Here is a 19,862-nt window from a genome sequence, read left to right as displayed (position 1 = left end):
ATTTAACCAGTGATAAAGTATTTACAACGATAGCTGAGTCTACACAGTGGAAAACCTAACTTGGAGTGAATTTTTGGGAGATCTTATCTTTGTACTTGAGTAATATTGCCAGAGATTTTTTATTTATTAGAATAATATATTTATTATTATTGAATAATACTACCATACACAGAAATGAAACTCGTAATTGACCCTACTGTCCTTAAGCAATTGGATTGGATTTTAGCCATGTAATTGAGACATAGCTGAGAAGGGGTATCAAGGCAATCAGAATGTTAAAAACGAAATCCAGCTTATCTGAAAATGAAACATTTAAAAGCTCATCTATAAATGTCCACAAAGTTTTGATATTGATAAAACCAATAATGTTTTGGTATTGTGTATTTTATTGAGGTTGTTTTATTCCTGTAAATATTGTGAGCTCATAAACTTCAGCTGTGAGTCACTCTTTCACTCAGAAAGAGTCTTGGAAAAGATGTATTCTGATAGAATGAAACCAGTTTACAGAGCACAAATGGAGACAGTTATATCCAAGTGTGTACGTGTGTATATATATATATATCATGTGTACATTTATGTTATGGAGAAATTGAATTAAGGCTTCTTTCAAACAGGCTGTGAAGAGTTGAAGAAACTTGACCTGACAGCCAATTTCATTGGTGAACTCTCCAGTATTGCATCTCTAAAATGCAATATACATCTGAAGGAACTGTTTCTAGTGGGTAACCCATGTACTGAATTTGAAGGTTATAGACAATTTGTAGTGGCAACTCTTCATCAATTAAAAGTAAGATTTTAAAACTTAAATCCAAATAAAAAATTAGTGCTGTCAACTGAACATACTTACCCTAAACTAAATAAACACCTGTACATTTTTGTAATGTCCACAGGAAATTAAATTCTATTCCAAAGAATAAATTATTACAATATTGTAATAATTGGTTCTATTTTGATGGAACCACAATTATTCATTAACATTTCTGTCATCTTTATTGGCGATCCTTAAACAAAATTATTTTAAATTTTTTTTCAAATAAATACTTTGTACAGTTCTGGCGCTTTTTCTCATTTGTTTTTATATATACAATGTATTTTTAAATTATTAGCATGATTGCAGAAGGTTAGTGTGTTGTTGGTACCATTCCAACAGTATATACCAAACCTGCAGTGTAAGACAGTAGAAAGATACAAGTGGGTGTAAAATTGCACTACATTGCATTGGCTGTAAATAGATACTTTGAGATTGTGGTTTTGTGCTATGACTGAACTGATGTAATGATTTCCTGTCAATGAAACAGTCCCAGGCCTGAAATATGCTCTCACAATTTCCCTCAGAGAAGCACAGGCACTGCTTAACTTAGTAGATTCAACTCTCTCAGTTGGCAGTAAACTAACACATCAAAAGAAATAATTTTGGGCTGAATCAGTCAGACAAATACCAGAGATGGCTGAAGGGACTCTCTCTACTGTATAATCTAATAAGACCAATTAAAATTCCTGGAAAATGCTAAAAGCTGATCTTAGACACACAAAACTGTTTCCAGATCTGAATAACAAGTTATTGTTAATTCTTTTTAATAAAGTATAACTCACATAGTGCTATGGATGTGTGAAAGATGCATTTCTAATTATAGACAAAACTTAATTATCAAAATTAAGCTACAATCTAATAGATTTATTGATTGAGTATGTTTATAATTTCTCACATATTTATATCGATTTTTCCCCCTTTGGTAAGTATTTGGATAGTAAAGAAATAGAACGTTCAGAGAGGATTAAAGCACTTCAAAACTATCCAGAAGTGAAATGGAAAATCAGAGAACAGGAACAAGCTTACCTTCTCAAAAGGGTCAGAGAAAAGGAAGAGGCTCAAAGAAGGATGCAAGAAAGAAAGGATAAGAAAAAGAAACAGATGGACTCTAAGTTTGGATTTGACAGGTAACAGTAAACAGCAACAGTTTGTGAGTAAACATGATTCTTTCTTTATTCAGAAATTTGGTTTTTTTCATTAAAGAGTTTATATAATTCCACTTAACAGTTTTGTTCATCTTTATTGTTGATTCAAGCAGTTATTTCTCCTCATGCATGTTATCTCTAATGAAAAATATAATTAATTACATGCATAATTTATTATTGACCTGCAGACACAGTTCAATATAATTTTTTCTCTCACTCCGAGCTAAGTTGTCTGGGTGCCAAAACAGTGTAATGAATAGTTTCTTTCAGGGGAACAGCTGGAAATTGTTTTTTAAGGTAAAGCAGGGGTTCCAGAGAAAGCAGCTGTTCACCTATAATTGCTTTTGCCTTAGCATTATAACATCTGAAGACTGAAATGGAATATTGCAGGCCTTTGGTGTGGATTTTCCTACTTCTTCCACTTCATGTCACTGATACTACCTAGACAGCAGCAGGATTTTTGTCTGGGGTCATCTTCTACTGCACTGGCTACCCATCTTATTTTTAATCCAATAGACACTGTCTCATGAAGCTGCCTGCAGAAGTTTGTCCTCATAGATCACACCTGTATCATAAATTTAGTTTTCTCTCTCTATTGATAGAGATTTACAGAAGCTTAGAGCTAGGGAGAAAAAATGATTCAGGTGTTAAGATGCCATTTGAGGAGATGTTCATTGCTACCTTATAAATTTCTAATCTGTTGCTGCCTGATATTGGGAATTCTTAAATAGCACATGGACTGAAGGCTTTCTCTCACCTGAAAGTTGTGAGGATATCTGAAAATTCTGCTTCTGAAATTAAATCTGTTGAACTATCTGTCAGGGTTTTCAGGGGATTAGGTATAGTCATACTATCACTTCGTAGTCAGGTAAATGATAAACATTATGTCAAAATATGCTTTGCTGATTGACAAAAGAAGCAGAGCAGAGAATGTTCTCCAAATATATAAGATACCATTCTTGGCAGGAATTGTACAGTTATTATTGGGTTGAAAAAATATTATTGAGGTAATTTGTTAGCAAGTTACTCTTCCTTCATTTCATTGGGATAATATTTCAGTGATCTTGTGTAGCCCAGACTCCCCGCAGGAAAAACCCAATCAGGCAGAAGGAGCTGGAGAGCAGGAAACATGCAGAACAGCTGAAAATGATGAAGAAGACAGAAGATTTTGGGAGGAGCCTACACCATATACTCCAGAATCTAGATTAGAAACTCACAGATATATTGAAGAAAAACGGAGAGCTAAAGACAATATAAGGTATTTTTTGTTTTAATATCTTTGATGAATTGAAGAAGGAGAAATTTTCAAAGGTACAGAGAACAGGCAGGTGACTGCCTGACATTAAATATTACTGTGAACTGACAGCTTAAATCCCTGTTGCTTGTTAAAATAGGCTTATACAATCTAAATTAAATATTCAGGTTGTTCATTTTATTTTCTTTCATTTTCTAAACTTCATTTAGGTACTCTTTATTTTATTTTTCCTCTGATAGAGTTTTTAAATATAATTTCTCGCTTCAACTCCATTTTATGGAGTTTAGAAGTTTCACTTTTCTGTCGGCTAACTGTTTGGTGTAGTTCAACATTTAACAATCTGCTAAAAACATTTTTCCATAGTGCAGATTGTATTGTGTAAATGCCATACAGGCCATGCTACAAGTTTTTTGCACAAGTGGCATTTCAGGCACCTTTTCTATGTAACTGAGAAATTTTTTCTTATTCTTTATCAAATATATTTGTCACAAGTAATAAAATTTTTCTGTTACCAGTGCTCTTTGGCATGGTGAATCTGAAGAAGTCTGGTCCCTGAAAAGCCTTTGAAACTTTATAAAGTTGTCACTGGTTTTGCTGAACATGAAAAATACATGCAGATACTAGCAAAAAAACCCCAGTATTTTATTGCTGCTGGCTTATCAGTTCCACAAGCATTGTAAACAATGTCTTTTTGTTTTTCTTTTTCTTTCTCTTACATAACCTGATTTGTGCCAGAGATTCTTTTAGTTGTTCTTTTTAAGGGCCTGCTTTTTAAAAGTTTTGTCAAGCCTAAGTATTGAAAAAGTCAGTCCTAGAGAACTCTCCAAGAAATCTGGAAATGTGCATAACTTATTGCTATTATTAATTCAAGTTCGAGCACTTTTCTGGAAGAATTACTGTCAAACCCAGATTCTAGCCAGTTCGAGTTCTGCTGTGTTTGGAAGTGCCTTGCTCTAGTCAAAAGTAAATGTGTTCCAAATGCTTCCCTTAAAGAATTCAAGGAGAGTCCAAATAGTGCTCTAATAAAGATAGAATAATTAATTTCTGGTTTTTTCTAAATTTCCAAGGCATTTAAAGGAGTTAAAAATCCTTTCATGGCTCATTTTGATTTGCTGTTGAGAAAGGTTCACAGTATCTTCTTTAGATGTTCAGTGCCAGAACAAGGCCACTCAGGTCAGCTCAAAGTTCAACAAATTGTAGACTCTAATGATTATGACAGGAGCAAATTTGCCTTAAAATGGTTCACATAAGTAGACAATTTCCTCTGAGAACAAACTAAAAAGAGCTAACAGGTGGTAGGATATAATTTGTGAGGTGTTTCTTAGAACATCTCTGGAACAGAGTGGTGGTTCATTCACTTTGCATTTGAGTGTCGAGTGTAGAAATTCAGGTATGGAGATTGGCAGCCCACAAATCCCACATGAAAGGTGATTTATATTATAGAATAGTACTTAATACTTGGATAATTGTCTTTCTTAAACAGAAATTGGTTTTACGCAGTCGTTCCAGTAGCTCTACTTGAGTGTTTTTATTTCTTCTTCAAATCCATTGTATTTATAGACCAAATCTATTTTTATGTTTTTTCCCCAAGATGTTATAAATCTAAAATACTTTATATCCCTCATTAGTGATTTTCCTTTGAAATTTTCGTCTTGAACTTATAGTAAGAAATAGGTTCAGGAACAAAAAAAAAGCAGTGCATTACTGTTGGGGTTTATTTGAGAAATGTTTTCCTTTTTAATATGCTGGCTGAAGTGTCCATACCCATTAGAGTGACCAGCTGAAGAGTGAATTAATGCAACATGACAATTACACTGCTGTATTTTTAAAGAAAACAGCCATATTTTTACTTAGGTGCAAGCAGACTTTTCTTTTTCATGTTACTAAGATTCCTTACTCTTCCTTCCCTTACTCATAATCTAAACATTTACACAGGAAAATACCAGTATTACAAGTCTTAGTGATCTTACTGTGATCTGCTTTGTTTGGGCAGATAAATCTAAGGTAGCTCATTTATTGCACTAAATGAAAATCAGATGTAGTTTTAATTGCTGATAGCTGGAAATGGATAGTATATATATCAGTACAAATATATCAACACATCATCGATACATCAGGAATATGAATTGCCTTTTTTGAACAAAAAACACAACAAAAAATGTAGTATGTGCATCAACAAATAATCTAGATGTCTGCCCTTTGGCCCTACTGTATCCTATTTGATGCTGCTTATAATCTTTTGACCATTAGAATTCTATTTACTAGAGCAGAATAGTGATTGAGAGACAGATGCTGTTTGGAGATAGGCCAAGCACTTGTTCAGTGGGAGTAATCAAGTGAACATGAATAAAAATTCTTTAGAATTGCTTGCCCATACATCAAACCAGTTATCAGTGGCAAGACCTTGTGATGAGTTTGACCATTCCTAACTAGAAAAAATGTCCCATTTCATACGTTTAAGCCATCCAGGTTTTCATGTGGTATACCAGATAATTTGATATATTTCTGTTTGATAATGGATATGGTGACATGCAGAAGAAGTTATTGTCCATGTAAGATGTGATGTTACAAATCATTTGCTCATCTTTAGATGACACTCTTAATGTGTAATTTGACCTGTGATGCAATGTTTTTTTCCTGAAATAAATTATAGCCTTAACATCAAATACCAGATAATTCTTACTTCTTGCCATACTCTTCTTTATTTGTGCTATTAAACATAATAATAACAAAGTTCTAACCATTACCATAAACAATTTTTCTTTCTGTTTTGTTAAGGGAAGCAAAAAAGAGAGAGAAGCCTCCTTGGACATTGATGACTGCAGAAGGAAAAGTTCTGAATGTGAATGTGCCTAAGTATGTAAAGTTAAACAGTCTAATATCTGTAGTTGGTTTGGGCAACTATTTCAAGATATGTGACAATACAAAAATAAGAGGGCTGAAAAATTCTTGTTGCAGTATTATATTCCTTGTGGGAAAACTGTATTCTAAATTTATGTTCTGGTGCTGGAAAAAGACTCAAGATTTAGTAAAGTGTTGAAGATTGTTTAATTTAACATCTTTGTCTTTAAAGATTGAAGAACTTTTTTTCTGTAAAAGATATAAGATATTTCAGTCTTTTCCCTTCTATGGTAAGGCTCTTTCTTGGAGCATCTTGCTAATAGTGGAAAAAGTTTAACTGGTTTGACTGTTGAAGATAAATGTGTATGAGCGGCCACTTTAAATGTGGAAAAATACATCCCAGCAATATTTCTGGACAAAATCATTCTGTGTTCTGATGACAGATGTAAAACTGGCAGAACTGGGAAGGATAATCAGCCTCTGTGGCAAGATGCCCTGTGACACTGAGTGAGGTTTCCAGCAGCAGAGGATGGGGATACAGGGAAGTGTCTTGTGTTTTACCATTGACAAAGGCACTTAGGTATTCAGGTGTTTTGGAATGAGTTTCCAGGGATATCAGCCATTTATTTTACTTGAACCAAAACTTCACTTTCTAAGGGAAAAGCAGGAGGCAGTGTCCAAACATTATTTCCTTCTAAATAGCTCCCCACAGGGCTTCCTACAGGAGACTGGGATAAGAAAGTGGCCACTTATCTCTCTGCTGTCCTCTGAAGAAGTTTTTCCATTTAAGACTGATTTAGCTGCAAAACCAAATCTGTGAACGTGGTTATAATTAGCATGAAGACTGCTTTCGAAATCTTGGAAATTTAGAAATCCTTGCAAGTCCAAGGAATTACTGGTAGTGCACAATTTTCAGTAGAACAGAGAGAATTAAAGGTAGTGGAAGAGTTTAGTGTCATGTTTAGTGTCATGTAGAGCCACGTTTAGTCTGTCTGTACCGGGAGACACTTTCCATGGTATTGATGTACCTTTTTCAGTAAAAATGTGTTGACTGAAAAAAAAAATATATATAATTTTCTAATCCAAAAAAGACAAGCCTAAAATAATTTAAATCTTGTGTTAATAGAAGTTGATTGTGCCTCTAAAAAGCAGAGACATTTAGACTCAATCTGTAGCTATCTTTTTTAGAAGAAATACAGAGTTCACTGTTAGTAGCATCCCTGTTTGTGTCACCCGAGTTTTCTGAATTTAGTCCGTGGATGTGCCCACATAAAGCCAGACCAATGAGGATTTTTTGTCATGGCTTCAATAAGAGTGTCACAGCTGTTCAGTGCAATCTGGCAGTGTATTGGAGAGACATAAAGAAAGAGATACCAGTAAGCAGATGGTGTTCTCCAAAGTTTTTGCTTCAATGTGGAAGTCTCATGTCCATAAAAATGTCCAAGCTTCTCTGATGTTCTTTTGGATGGTTAACAAGAGGAATGGCTGCCTGCTGCTGAGGACAGACTATTTCTCTTCTTCAGTTCTGATTAAGATTCCTCCTGGAAAATTTTATAATTCTGTGCTTTTGTTCTCCCTTCATGTGTTAGTGGATTCTCAAAATCAGTGATGCAGTAAGACAAAAAGCCTGAACAGGAAATAAAGTTATTTTGTAGTCTTTGCACTTTTCCATTAAAAAAACTCATAAACTACAACCTCTGTAAACTTTCTTGCAAATTTACTGTATCAGAATACAGGAGAGCAAAGAGTGAAAAGTATATCTGACAAATACTTTCATTGCTGAAACAGTTTATCATCTAATCTGTTAACATCTGATGATCTTTCCATTACCTGAATCCAACATATCTAAGTATTTTAATGTCACTGAAATAGCCCAGATAAATTATATTAAGCAAAACCCTTACATTTTATACTAATAACTAATTTATCAAAAGCTTCTCATTTGTAGGTGATTTTATTCCATTTTTTTCTCTGCTTTCATACATGGGAAATGTTTGAGCATATGAGGAGAACTTGTAAGTCTAGACTAGATCTCCTAACAGTTGTAGTAATAGATGACACCAATTTATACCTGGTAAGATTCGTTCTCAATTTTAAGAACACAGCTAACAGATCACAAACATGCAGCTAATACAATCTACAGGCTCATTTTCAACAAATATAAAGCTTATAGAATCAAGGATATTACACAAATTGTATTTTACTTTGGAAATGTACAAACAGATATTTATACTTGGGGCAAATTAATTGCTATGAACAAAAATGCATTATTTTAAACATACCATAAGGTTAGAGTGACAAAGTTCTGTGTTTTTCATGCATTTTGGAACTGTTTTTTTCTATGAAGATGTAATAGAGCAGACAGGTTTCACCAGCAGATGTCTCTCGTTCTGCATTGACAGAATGAGCTTAATTTTAACTGACCTTCAACAAAGGTTTTTCTTTTTTTCTTTTCCTTGTGGTTTGAGTAGGGAGAACAGAAAATAAATGTAAGAATGACCTTGGCTCAAATTCCAGTATTTTTTTCTGTCCATAGGAAAATTGCAACTGTTTCTAAAATGATCACGTGACATACTGTCTAAATGGTGTTTGTATTCATCTAAAATTGCTAACATTTGAACTATGCTGTAATGTTTGCTTATTCACTCCAGTAGTATTTTATCCTGGAGGTGTTTCTTGTCATTGTTATTAGGCTTCATTTCTCTTTGAAAGATGATGAAGAAAACAACCAGATCATCTTGGATCTCGCTGTTTACAGGTCAGATTTTTTTCCTCCTAATTTTTGCCACTCATAAGATGTAATACTTTCAGTTATACTGCTCTCTGTTACGGGGACTTTCCAAGAGGAAAACAAGTAACATAGTGGATAATGGAACCAATCTTGAAGCCTGTGCCAAATAAATGAAGCTAAATAAGCCAAAGGCCCTTCACCTGTTCTTTTAATCCTGAATGGGGACTGTGTCTAAGAGTCCTTTTGGGATCTGGTGTTTTTTTCAGTCCACAGGCAGGTTCCTTCCACACCTGGTTTTTTTATAATTATGTAAAATCTTCTCCAGTTTTCATTTGCAGATAAGGTCTGTAGGGAGTGGGTTTTTTGCTCATCCTTTGGCCCTAGAAGTGCTCCAGTACAGTTCATGTGCTTCTAGTTAAATTCTTCTCTTCCCTGAGACTGGGTAGGGTAGCCTTGTCGTTTTTCCTTGCTTACTGGAAAGAGTCCATGGCTCATGTTAACTCTTGAACTCTACCAGGGCATTGCCTGGAAGAAATTTGGTTGAACCAGGCAAAATATGACAAGGAGACCTGATAACTATTAGATAGTACATATACTGCTAAGCATTACAATGACCTTTTCCGTTCTTCAGTTCTTCCTTTGAAACTCATTAATTTCCCTCAAAGGAGATTTGCTCTATGTTTCTGACTTTTAAGATTTTTTTTGGAACCTCAGAAAATCTATTTAGGTGCAGTAAATTGCTGGATGTACTACAGAATCACAGAATCATTTAGGTTGGAAAAGACCTTCAAAATCATTAAGTCCACCCTTTGGCCCATCATGACCTCATCAACTACACCATGGCATTAAGTGCCATATACAGTTATTTCTTGAACAGTTTGGGACCCTGGGCAGTCCATATTTTAATAGTCTGTGCTCACTTGTAAGAAATGCAGACTAAAACATTTGAAAAATTCACCTGTAAAATAATGTTGTAAATGAAGGGAAATGGGAAATATGTACTTGTGCATTCACATGAGTCACATCAGGTGTTACATGGTGAAGAGCAGGTGTTAAAGTGGAGCTTTTACAGGTCACAAATTTTGTTTGAAAGATTTAAAATTACTGTGTTTTCTGGGAATGGAAAGTATACCTGTTCATTGTTTTCCAGCAAATTCTGTATAAAAAAGGGAACTTCTATTATAAACTTATTAGTAAAGCCCTCAGAAGGAAAAGTAGCAGGATATTTTCACAATTTTAAATAGCACATAGATTAATTTCCATATTAATGTAAAGCAATGAACTAACAGATGAAAAACCTTGTTGTTTTTCTCCAGGATTTTGAATTCTTGTAGTTATACAATAGCTGATGTCATGGACTTGACATTATTTTAATTGGCATTCACAGGAAGATTGTGGACTTTTTTTCCCCAAAACTTTAAATCCTAATAGTATTTTGTATAAATTAATAACTGAAATTTAAGATTGTGCTTTATAAATAGTGAAATCTTGAAAGAGCTATATGGTCTATTGTAGATTGATTCATTTATTTATATTTCATTCTGAAGACATTTGGACACTTCTCTACTTGATGTTGATGTTCAGCCAACTTACATACGAGTACTGGTGAAGGGAAAGGTTAGTGATTTCTTGCTACATTAATTTCAAATCAAGAGTTGTTGTTTACCATAGTTAGTCAGTGGACTCTGGATCTGACTTCTCTAAGTCACCAGTCATTTGCATCTATGCAGAAAGAATGTTCTTTCAATACCTGCATTATTTTGGACCACCCATAAAGTGTGAAAGTCCTAACCAGAAGATGTGCAAAGCCTGAAATAAAATTTCACTTTCCTTTTCTCCTCTCCTCTTATTCCCCCCACACAGTGTACCATAATTCACTTCAGAAGAGAGCTTCCTAGTTGCCCTAGGCTAGAATTTAGCAATTTCACAATCTGGAATTTATAGCTGACAGAAACCAATGGATGTATATTCTTTTGAAAGGGCATTTAAAATGTCATTCCAGTTTTCTCTCTTCTCAGTGGTTTTAATTTTATCATCATTTTTAAAAAAAATTCGAAGTGCTTCCACAGTAAACCAAAATCCCTATTTTTAACTGAGCCAACTGCATAAACAAAACTTGAGGAGTGCTTTACATCTAAATAAACTGGATAATCTTTCTCATTTAATTGCTAATATAAGTCAAGCATCATTTTATAACCTTCTTTAGAAATGCCACTTCAGGAATGGCAGCAGTTCAGGAACATACATCTGACTCTACTTGTAAGTAAAAGCTATTTAGCGTAATCTATTGGGTTTAGTAATACCATACATAAAGTGAAAGGATTTAGACCTGCAGTGTCCTTAAGATCAAAGGATGTGATAATGGTGGGTTTGTATTTGTTCTGTCCATGTGAAAGAAAGTAAAAAATATTTTAGCATGATATACTTCAATCCCATATTGTCTTGTAGCCGTTTCAGCTTGTGCTCCCTGAGGAAGTGAAGCCAGACAGCAGCTCTGCTAAAAGATCACAAACAACTGGTCATTTAGTTGTCATCATGCCAAAGGTATGTAAAATAGTCTGAGGAGACATCATACAAAGATCCTTAAATGTTGTGAGTACTTCGGGAATGTGTCTGAGTTACAGATAACATCTGTCTTGCTGAAGATATGCAGTGTAGCCTTTCCCATCAGGGCATATTTTCCAAAAAAGGAACATTGCATAAAGACAATTTAATTGCTGAGCCAAGCCTTAGTACTTAAAATCCCTCTAAAGGAACATAATAAAAATCAATATTGATAGAAATTTGTATTTCCTTTACTTTATACAAAATCAGCCTTTTATATACCAAAAGAGACTATGCAAAACATGCAGTATTATGCAAATGTATAAGAAGATAGCTTTTTTTAAATAATGAAAAAAGCACATACTTATTTTCTTTTTCGACTTGTGAAATAATAAAAAAAAATCAGTTTATCAAAATTTGTGTGGCACACATATGTATGAATGTTACATCTTTGTTCAAATATAGGGATGTTGCACTACTCTCGTGTCTCATGTGTTTGGAACAAGAGTTGCTTAATTCATTTTCCCTTCATGCTCTCCCTGGCTGGAAAGGTTTCCCTGACCAGCTGTACAAACTACTATGACCATAGAGCAAGGAGGTTGTGGCAACGTGGTGTTTCAATTGAAACCGCTTGGAGCAGACAGGGAGCTGGAAGTTTTAGGGAGGTAGAGTTCAGGAGATGAGAATGGATTACATGGTGGGGTTCTGTATGCTGAGGGAGAAGTTAATCAACTGCAGCATCTTCTGCTGTTATTTCTGTGGAGGGTTGAGTTGCTTTTAAGGCCTCTAGGACATCTTATACTTTTGGTTTTCAGAATACACTAATCCCACTCAGGGATAGTTACAGTAAAAAAAACCAATCTCTTGGTGCTCTAACCTTACCCTTCTGTCCTTTAGGAAGTTTCTGTTGTGTAAGGGCAGGGAACATGTCTGAGTCCACCAGAATATATCAAATACAGCATTTCCTTCTGAAAGAAGAACCTATTTAGTTGAAATCGCTTCACCTGCTATATGGGGTCATTTCCTTCTCTTCGTGCTCTGATTTAATTTTAAGACTATGCATCTAGTAGTTCTAACTAAAAAGTTATTTTTCGTCTTTTGGCTTTTTCCTTTTGTGGTTATTACCATCTATGTTCCCTTCTACACTCCAGTCCCATACCATCTGTCTGTCCCTAGGAGGACAGGCTCTCATTGAATCACAAACTGTCGCTCTAGCATCAAGCACACAATTTTGCCAAAAACTTGAAGAGTACTGAAAATAGTAATTACTTGGTTAAGGTAGATATTTTCTTAATGTTCAAAATTCACTCAAATGAGGATTTATGTTTTCATAAATTTGTTTGAAAATGAGGCCTTGACATTTGCCATTTTGGATAGTGTAATTTCCAAATGTCTATGAATAATTTTGTTTAATAGTTACTTGTCTTTGGGATATTTTAAGTACTGTCAGTTTTCTGTCCCATACCCTGCTTTTATTACTTATATATTTTGCTAGTCTCTTTGTGATGGATGGTCAATACCTTAGAAAATGTAAATATTTCCGAGAGTTTCTGGATATATATTAACTCTGCTGCCTGCCTATAAAGCCATACCTAAATCAGCGAAATGAATATTATCTCTTCATACTGTGATTGAGAACTGCCTTTATTCCATTATTAACTTTATATTTAACCTACCTTGATATTTTAGCTACACCTACATATTTTGCCTGGCCCGAGGCTCTGAAGCATGCTTCATCTCAGAATATGTGATTCTCAGATATTTTTAAGACATGAGGAGAGAGAAGCACTATGGAATAACTGGGTTGATGTTCTCCGCTTGGGCTTGGTTTGGTTAAAACTACTTGAGTAGCTTGACCACAGCAAGAGATGCATGAATGGAATGCTGCATGGTCTCTTTGTTGTCAGTGGATCCTGGAAAGCAGCTTTGTGGAAAAGCACCTGGGAGTCTTGGTTGCCACTAAGTTGTGCATGGGTCAGCAATGTTCTCTTCTGTCAAAGAACACCATTTGTATCCTGAGCAGCATTAGGAGCATTGCCAGCAGGTGGAGGGAGGCCATCCTCCCCCTCTGTTCAGCATTTGTGAGATACACGTGGAGTGCTGTGTCCAGTGCTGGGCTCCCCAGTGCAAGAGAGACATGGACATGCTGGATAGAGTCCAGCAAAGGGCCACAAAGATGATTAAGGAACTGGAGTACCTCTCCTATGAGGAAAGGCTGAGACTCTGGAGAAAAGAAGGATCAAGAGCATCTTATCAATACACAGAAATACATAAAGGGAAGGTGCAAAGAGGCAGAGCCGGGCTCTTTTCAGTGGTGCCCAGTGACTGCACCAGAGAGAGTGGGCACAGACTGAAACTCAGGAGTTCCCCCCAGACATCAGGAAACACTTTTTTACTGTGAGGCTGACTGGCTACCTTCACAGGTCACCCAGGGAGGGTGTGAATCCTCCAGCCCTGGAGATCCTCTAAAGCCATCTAGACACAGTCCTGGGCAACTGACTCAAGTGGGCCCTGCTTGCACAGGGGGCTTGGACCAGATGACCTCCCCAGGTCCCTGCCAATCTCCAGAATTCTGAGATCCTGTGAACTTCATGGATTTGCTGACCAAAGATGAATCTGTGTTACTTCAGCAATTGCATGTAACAGATACTAACCTATTGTTCACTGTTCTATGTTACAGTCACAGAATCTGTTCTCTTCCCCTAAGACTGAAATAGAGTGCTCAGTTTAAATTTTTGGGATATAGATCCTCTTCAGGTGATCTCCATCCATACAAAGTTTATTATTATTAATGGGATGTAATCTAGGAAAAAAGGTATAATGAATAATGATTAACAGCAGGAAGGCCAATAGATATTTTCTTGCAGAATATTATGGCAGATTTTATCAATGCTTGAGAATACTAGTTTGAGATCACCAACTTAATGGGAATTCCTCATAGTAAGATAATAGGAAGACCAGAACACATGCAATTTCTTTCAGGCTGTATCGGTGACAACACAAGCTGAATGACTATATTGCACTATATTTAACCCTTTTGTTCCTGATAAACAGTTATCAATTTTTTTTTTTTTGCAACTCGATAAATGGCCTAGCACATTCCTTACATAACTGAAATGTTGTCCGTTAATCTAAAAATAGTCTCCTATAATAAGCTTCATGCAATAGTGTCCTAAAAATATCTCTCTCTTCTCAGTAACACAACAGAAATCTATCTGAATTATACGTGCTTTTCACTGGCTTTAGTGAGCTTCTGAACAAGTTAATAAATCTTTCACCATTCATCTTCCAGCCTGTTTATAGTTCCCTAGTCTTTAAAAACAAAAACAAAACCTCTTGCCTCTCTGATGACCTTGCCACACCACAGATGTTGGAGGTAGTAAATTCCACATGAAGTAAAGGAAATAATTTTTACATTCATTTCTGGATTTTTTTTTATTAACCATGCTACTTGCTACTCAACAAATCACCACAGAATGTGTGCCTTTCTAAGGCAGTGTTTACCAACATTTTTTGGAAGGTCATCAAAAGAAACTGAAGGACACAATGTTCAGTGAAATAATATAGTGACACTTTAAAAGTGTAGTGTTTATACTGTAACAATCCTCTGTATGGAGATTTTGCATGTGTGAGGTGTTGATAGTGACTACATTGTACATGCCTCATGTTCTGGGAAAAATATTTGTGCCATGAAGCTTCTCAGATTTTGAACCTCTATGCTCTGGCAGCATCATCTTTTCAGATGATGCAGGAGAATTAAAAACCGAGAGATTCTTTAATAGGATTTGTCAAAAATTGGTATTTATTAAATAAATGATATCAGAAAATGTCATCAGTAGATTACACAAGCATTTTAATTACTGTCTGAGTAAAACCATCAAACCCCAGTTTTATTAACAAGCAGGTTTTATTCAGGGTTCTGAGACATTCTCTGTCATGTTTTAAAACTTTCTTTTTCTTGTTTTAGTGAATCAGAGAGAAAAATTTGGACTTTTGATTAATTCTTTATTATATTAGCAGTCACAAATGAATGCTGACAGCTTTTTATTGCCTGAGCTTTCAAAAGCAATTAGAAATTTAAAGATCAATGACAGATTCCTTAATTAATCTAAAAATAGGAATGGTGTGTATTATGCATGTCAGTGTTATTTGATAGAATTACATTATATAATTCTCACTTATCTAGGTATGGTAAATGCAGTAATATTTCATTACCATCAAAGGCATGTGGAGACATAGCTGTGAAACCCTAGAAATCTAATAATCCTTCAGCATAAATGTGTTTCTGGGAAGATCTGTTACTCAGAGAAATTCCCATTGTAGAATAAGAAAGCCATTGTAGGAAAAAAAAGGCAGACTGAAAATATGAACAAAATAATGTTTTTCACATATTCCTTCTGTATTCTCAAATATATTCCAGATTATACTTAAAACATCTATATCTAGAATTCTTTGATAGTGATCTTTAAAGGGTGTCCTTTCTGTTTTCTAATTAATCATAGAATCATGAAATATGCTGAGTTGGATGGAACCCATCAGGATCATCAAATCCAACTCCTGGCCCTGAGCAGGCCACCCCAAAAATCTCTCCATGTGCCTGAGAGCATTGTAGAAGTGCTTCTTGAACTCTGTCGGGTGTGGTGCTGTGACCACTTCTCTGGGGAGCCTGTTCCAGTGCCCAACTACCCTCTGAGTGAAGAGCCTTTTCCTGATATCCAACCTAAACCTCCTCTGACACAGCTTCAGGCCATTCCCTTGGCTCCTGTCACTGGTCACCTGAGAGAAGAGATCAGTGCCTGCCACTCCTCTTCCCCTCATGAGGATGTTGAAGCCTCAATGAAGCCTTTTCTCAGTCTCCTCCAGGCTGAAGAGACCAAGTGACCTCAGCCGCTCCTCATATGGCTTCTCCTCCAGACCCTTCACCATCCTTGTGGTCTCCTTTGGATGCTCTCTCAAAGCTTCATCTATTTTTTATGTTGTAGTGCCTAAAACTGTACACAAAAATGTAAATATTAGAAATATTATCACAGAATAACTTTCAGTATTGTATTAATTTAGTCAATTTTCCTATATACCACAGGCTTTAAATTTCACACTGTTATCTTTCTCCTGAGCCCAAAGTCTTATCTTTCACCACAGTCTATGGCAGTTCTGGTTTGGAGAACAAGTTTCCTCATTGATCAGCATCATTAAGAGATGGGCCATCAGTTACTGGCTTGGTGAAGCTAACATACCATTGCTGTATCAAAAAGAAGAAAAAATCGAGTATCAAATTTTTTTTATTGAACAGAATTAGGAGGACATCTTCTGAGCAGAAGATCTTTTATGTCAAACAATATTTGATAATTAATGGATGTTCTAGTAGGCAAATCCTAACCCTTTACTAAGTTACAAGGTCAGTTCTTGTCAAGGATGTATTTTCTTATGAATGCAGACTCAGCACGTTTCTTCACCATCCTTGATGATATGCTCTGAAGACAAAGTAAGGAGCACGAATCTCAAGGGGATCAATGGAATGAATTTGTGCTAAAAAAAAAGAACACTTGAGGGCCTCCTGAGAAAAGAGGGAAAGTACAAAGAAACAGACTTTCCTTCATCAGAGCATATACAGAATCAGAGGGCATTGGCCTCTTCACACTGATTTCCAGAAACAAATGACAGAAGACACAGAATCTGTCTTTATTTCATGTGGGATTTAGAATGGAGACTAAATTCACAAGGCTTCTGGAACAGACTGCTCTCAAATCAATTGCATTATGAAATAGTCAATAAAATGAACTATTTGGTATAGTTCCTGTTCTTCTTCCTTTCAAATGCTTAAGGTATCTCTCTCCTATGCTGTTGTTTCGAAGGGAAAGAGATGCTTTTGCAATGAGATACCCTTTTGTCAATAACACATCTTCCAAAAAGTCATGGTGGACCAGTTTTCTTTGAGAAGGGGAATTCATTTGGACTTTGAACTCAAGACTCTGTTTTAGCAAAGGAGCTGAGGGAGTTTGTGGTCACTTGTCATTTGGGTGAAAAGTCCAGACTGCAGCTGATTTTTTAATAAAAATGTCAGAACAACTACTTGGACACCAGAACTGAAGTGCAATCAGTAAAGTGTATTTTTAACATGACAGTACTAAACAAGACAGTATATATTTAAATACAAGTAGATTTATATATTTAAATACTCTTTTATATATAATTTTATACATTTAGCTATAATTCCGTTCAGATAATTTGGTTTAACTTGCCTTATGTCTGTGTTTCGTGCTGAGTGAAGAGTGTTAAAAATATAACAGAAAGAGTAAATGTCACAAGAGAAAATTTATGCAGATGCTCTCAATTTTCTATTTTTAAAAGAATATTTAAATGTTCACGAGAAAAAGTGTCAACTTTTAAGAGAATTATGTTTTGTCTATTTTTATTTTAGGCTAAAGAAATAATCCTGGCTAAGCAAAAAGTTTCAGCTTCAATTAAGCATTCTGACTGCAATACACAGCAAAAAACCACAAGAAGGTAATTCCTTTTTATCTTCTGCATTAGTTTTATTTTTTTCAGTGTGTTATTCACATGCCAGAATGTGCTTCTTTTATGTTATTGTTGAAAATATGAAAATATCGATTAGTGTAGGGTAAAAGTATGTCTAAAAGCTTTAGATTAATAGCCTGTCTGGTGCTGTTTATTAAAAAATGGTCTCTAATAGCAGAACCAAAAAAGCAGTTATTTTTGCCTATCGGTTCCTTTCCATCAGCTCATTCAGGCTGTTAGCTGGTATATGCTAAAACTAAATCACCTACTGAGAATGGCCTCTGCAGAGCTCCTTGCTATGGAGCCCAAGTCTGGAAACCTTTTAAAAAGCAATGGTTTTGAATCTCTCTCACGAATGTATTTCCTTACTTTTATACAGCTTGATCTACTGCTCAAGTAAATAGGTTCAAAAAGAAATTCTGTAAGGTTTTGTAACACAGATCCATCCTATTAAATGTGATGTCAACTCCAGCTCTTGAAATCTTGTAGTTAATGACTGCTCAAAGCAAGTGAATTTCAGTGATGCACTATTTTGTTTTTAACCCTTAGCAAGTGCTACTGTAAATAGACAGTACGGTTTATGAACACTTGCCCTAAGTACAAATACCATGATATATGTTTTAATCTTTCCTTTTCCTTTTGCTGTAGCCAATGGCATTCTTATCAGAATAAGATGTTAACTACAAAGTCTCTTCAGCTCTTTATTTATATTTTAAGTGTTGCACTTGTTCCCTTGCTTGATTTCATTGTGGTGAATGTTGTTAAAAAGGCTAAGCAGCTAGTAAAAAATGGCATTTTGAATCATGGCTGTTCTTGTTCTCAATATTTAGGACACTAGCAAAACGGTTCTGAAAGAGTCAGTTGTAATTAATTTTATTTTTAATTTCTTATTTCCAATAAAAATCAGTCATTAACTTATTTTCTTGATGATCTGCTTTATGAGAAGATGATAGGGCACCTGCAAGAATTTGTTGAGGTTACTAGTGAGCTCCAAGGACTAGGCACCCTTTCCTTTGGCAGCAGTCATTGCAAAAGTGCATCATTTTGATTACTGAGTACGTCAAGTATTTTTAGAAGGTCCAGGCCAAATAGTGGATAGTAACTCTCCATTATATTTGCAAAGTCATGGAAATCAGGTGAAGTCCCTGGTAACTGGAAAAATGGAAATATTGCACCCATTTTTAAAAAGAGTAGAAACGAGGATGCTAGGAGCTCATGACCCATCAGCCCCACCTTTGGGATTTCTACTCTGCCTAGGAATTGGTAGGATGGTTGTGTCCAGAGGGGCGTAGGCAATGTCTCAGTCTCTGGATGGAGATCAATGACAAGTGGTGTCCCTCAGGGCCCCATACTGGGACCAGTACATTTTCATGTCAAGCACACTCTCAGCAAGTGTGGGGGTGACTCCAAGCTGGGTGGTGCAGTTCACAAGCCAGAAGATGGGATGCCATCCAGAGGGATGTGGACAAGCTTGAGAAGTGGGTTCATGTGAATGTCATCAGGTTGAACAAGTCAAATGCAGGGTGGTGCGCATGGTTCTCAGGACAACCCCTTGTATACATAAAGGCTGGGGATAGAAGGGATTGAGAGCAGCCCTGAGAAGAACTTGGGGATACTGGTGGGTGAAAAACTGGACATGAGCAGGAAGTGTGCACTTGCAGGCCAGAAAGCCAGCCATGTCCTGGCTGGCATCAAAAGCAGTGTGGGCAGCAGGTTGAGGGATAGGATTCTCCCTCTCTGCTCTGCTCTACCAAGACCACACCTGGAGTGCTGCACCCAGCTCTGGTATCTTCAGTACAGGAAAGACATGGACCTGCTGGAGCCAGTCCAGAGGAGGCCCACAAAAAGTATTAGAGGGCTGGAGTACCTCTCCTATGAGGAAAGGCTGAGAGAGTCTGGGTTCTTCAGTCTGGAAAAGATAAGGCTTCAGGGAGACCTTCTAGCAGCCTTTCATACTAATAAGGATCTTATAAGAAAGATGGGGACAGATTTTTTAATAAGGCCTCTAGAGAAAGGACA

The 19,862-nt window shown here is 36.0% G+C and overlaps 1 protein-coding gene across 11 annotated transcripts in view; it reads left to right on the top strand.

Moving 5' to 3' along the window:
* The window catches only part of LRRC6 (leucine rich repeat containing 6), a 106,150-nt gene that overhangs the window by 34,244 nt on the left and 52,044 nt on the right, over window positions 1-19,862 (top strand). For 10 of the 11 annotated variants that reach the window (XR_004244435.1, XM_032133707.1, XM_032133699.1 and 7 more), the window contains 8 exons: window positions 615-787; window positions 1,739-1,938; window positions 3,029-3,214; window positions 5,990-6,067; window positions 8,745-8,810; window positions 10,331-10,400; window positions 11,232-11,327; window positions 17,746-17,831. Coding sequence is in view for 10 of the 11 variants with exons in the window: in XM_032133707.1 (XP_031989598.1) it covers window positions 615-787; window positions 1,739-1,938; window positions 3,029-3,214; window positions 5,990-6,067; window positions 8,745-8,810; window positions 10,331-10,400; window positions 11,232-11,327; window positions 17,746-17,831 (955 nt within the window). In the remaining variant the exon portion in view is untranslated. Of the gene's footprint in view, window positions 1-614; window positions 788-1,738; window positions 1,939-3,028; window positions 3,215-5,989; window positions 6,068-8,744; window positions 8,811-10,298; window positions 10,401-11,231; window positions 11,328-17,745; window positions 17,832-19,862 lie in introns of those variants that run through there. The other variant, XM_032133742.1, reaches the window with a different exon arrangement.

Source organism: Corvus moneduloides, chromosome 1 (assembly GCF_009650955.1).
Source record: "Corvus moneduloides isolate bCorMon1 chromosome 1, bCorMon1.pri, whole genome shotgun sequence".
NCBI classification, from domain to species: domain Eukaryota; kingdom Metazoa; phylum Chordata; class Aves; order Passeriformes; family Corvidae; genus Corvus; species Corvus moneduloides.
The sequence above is the reverse complement of the archived record's forward strand: the minus strand, read 5'-3'. Positions and strand labels throughout refer to the sequence as shown.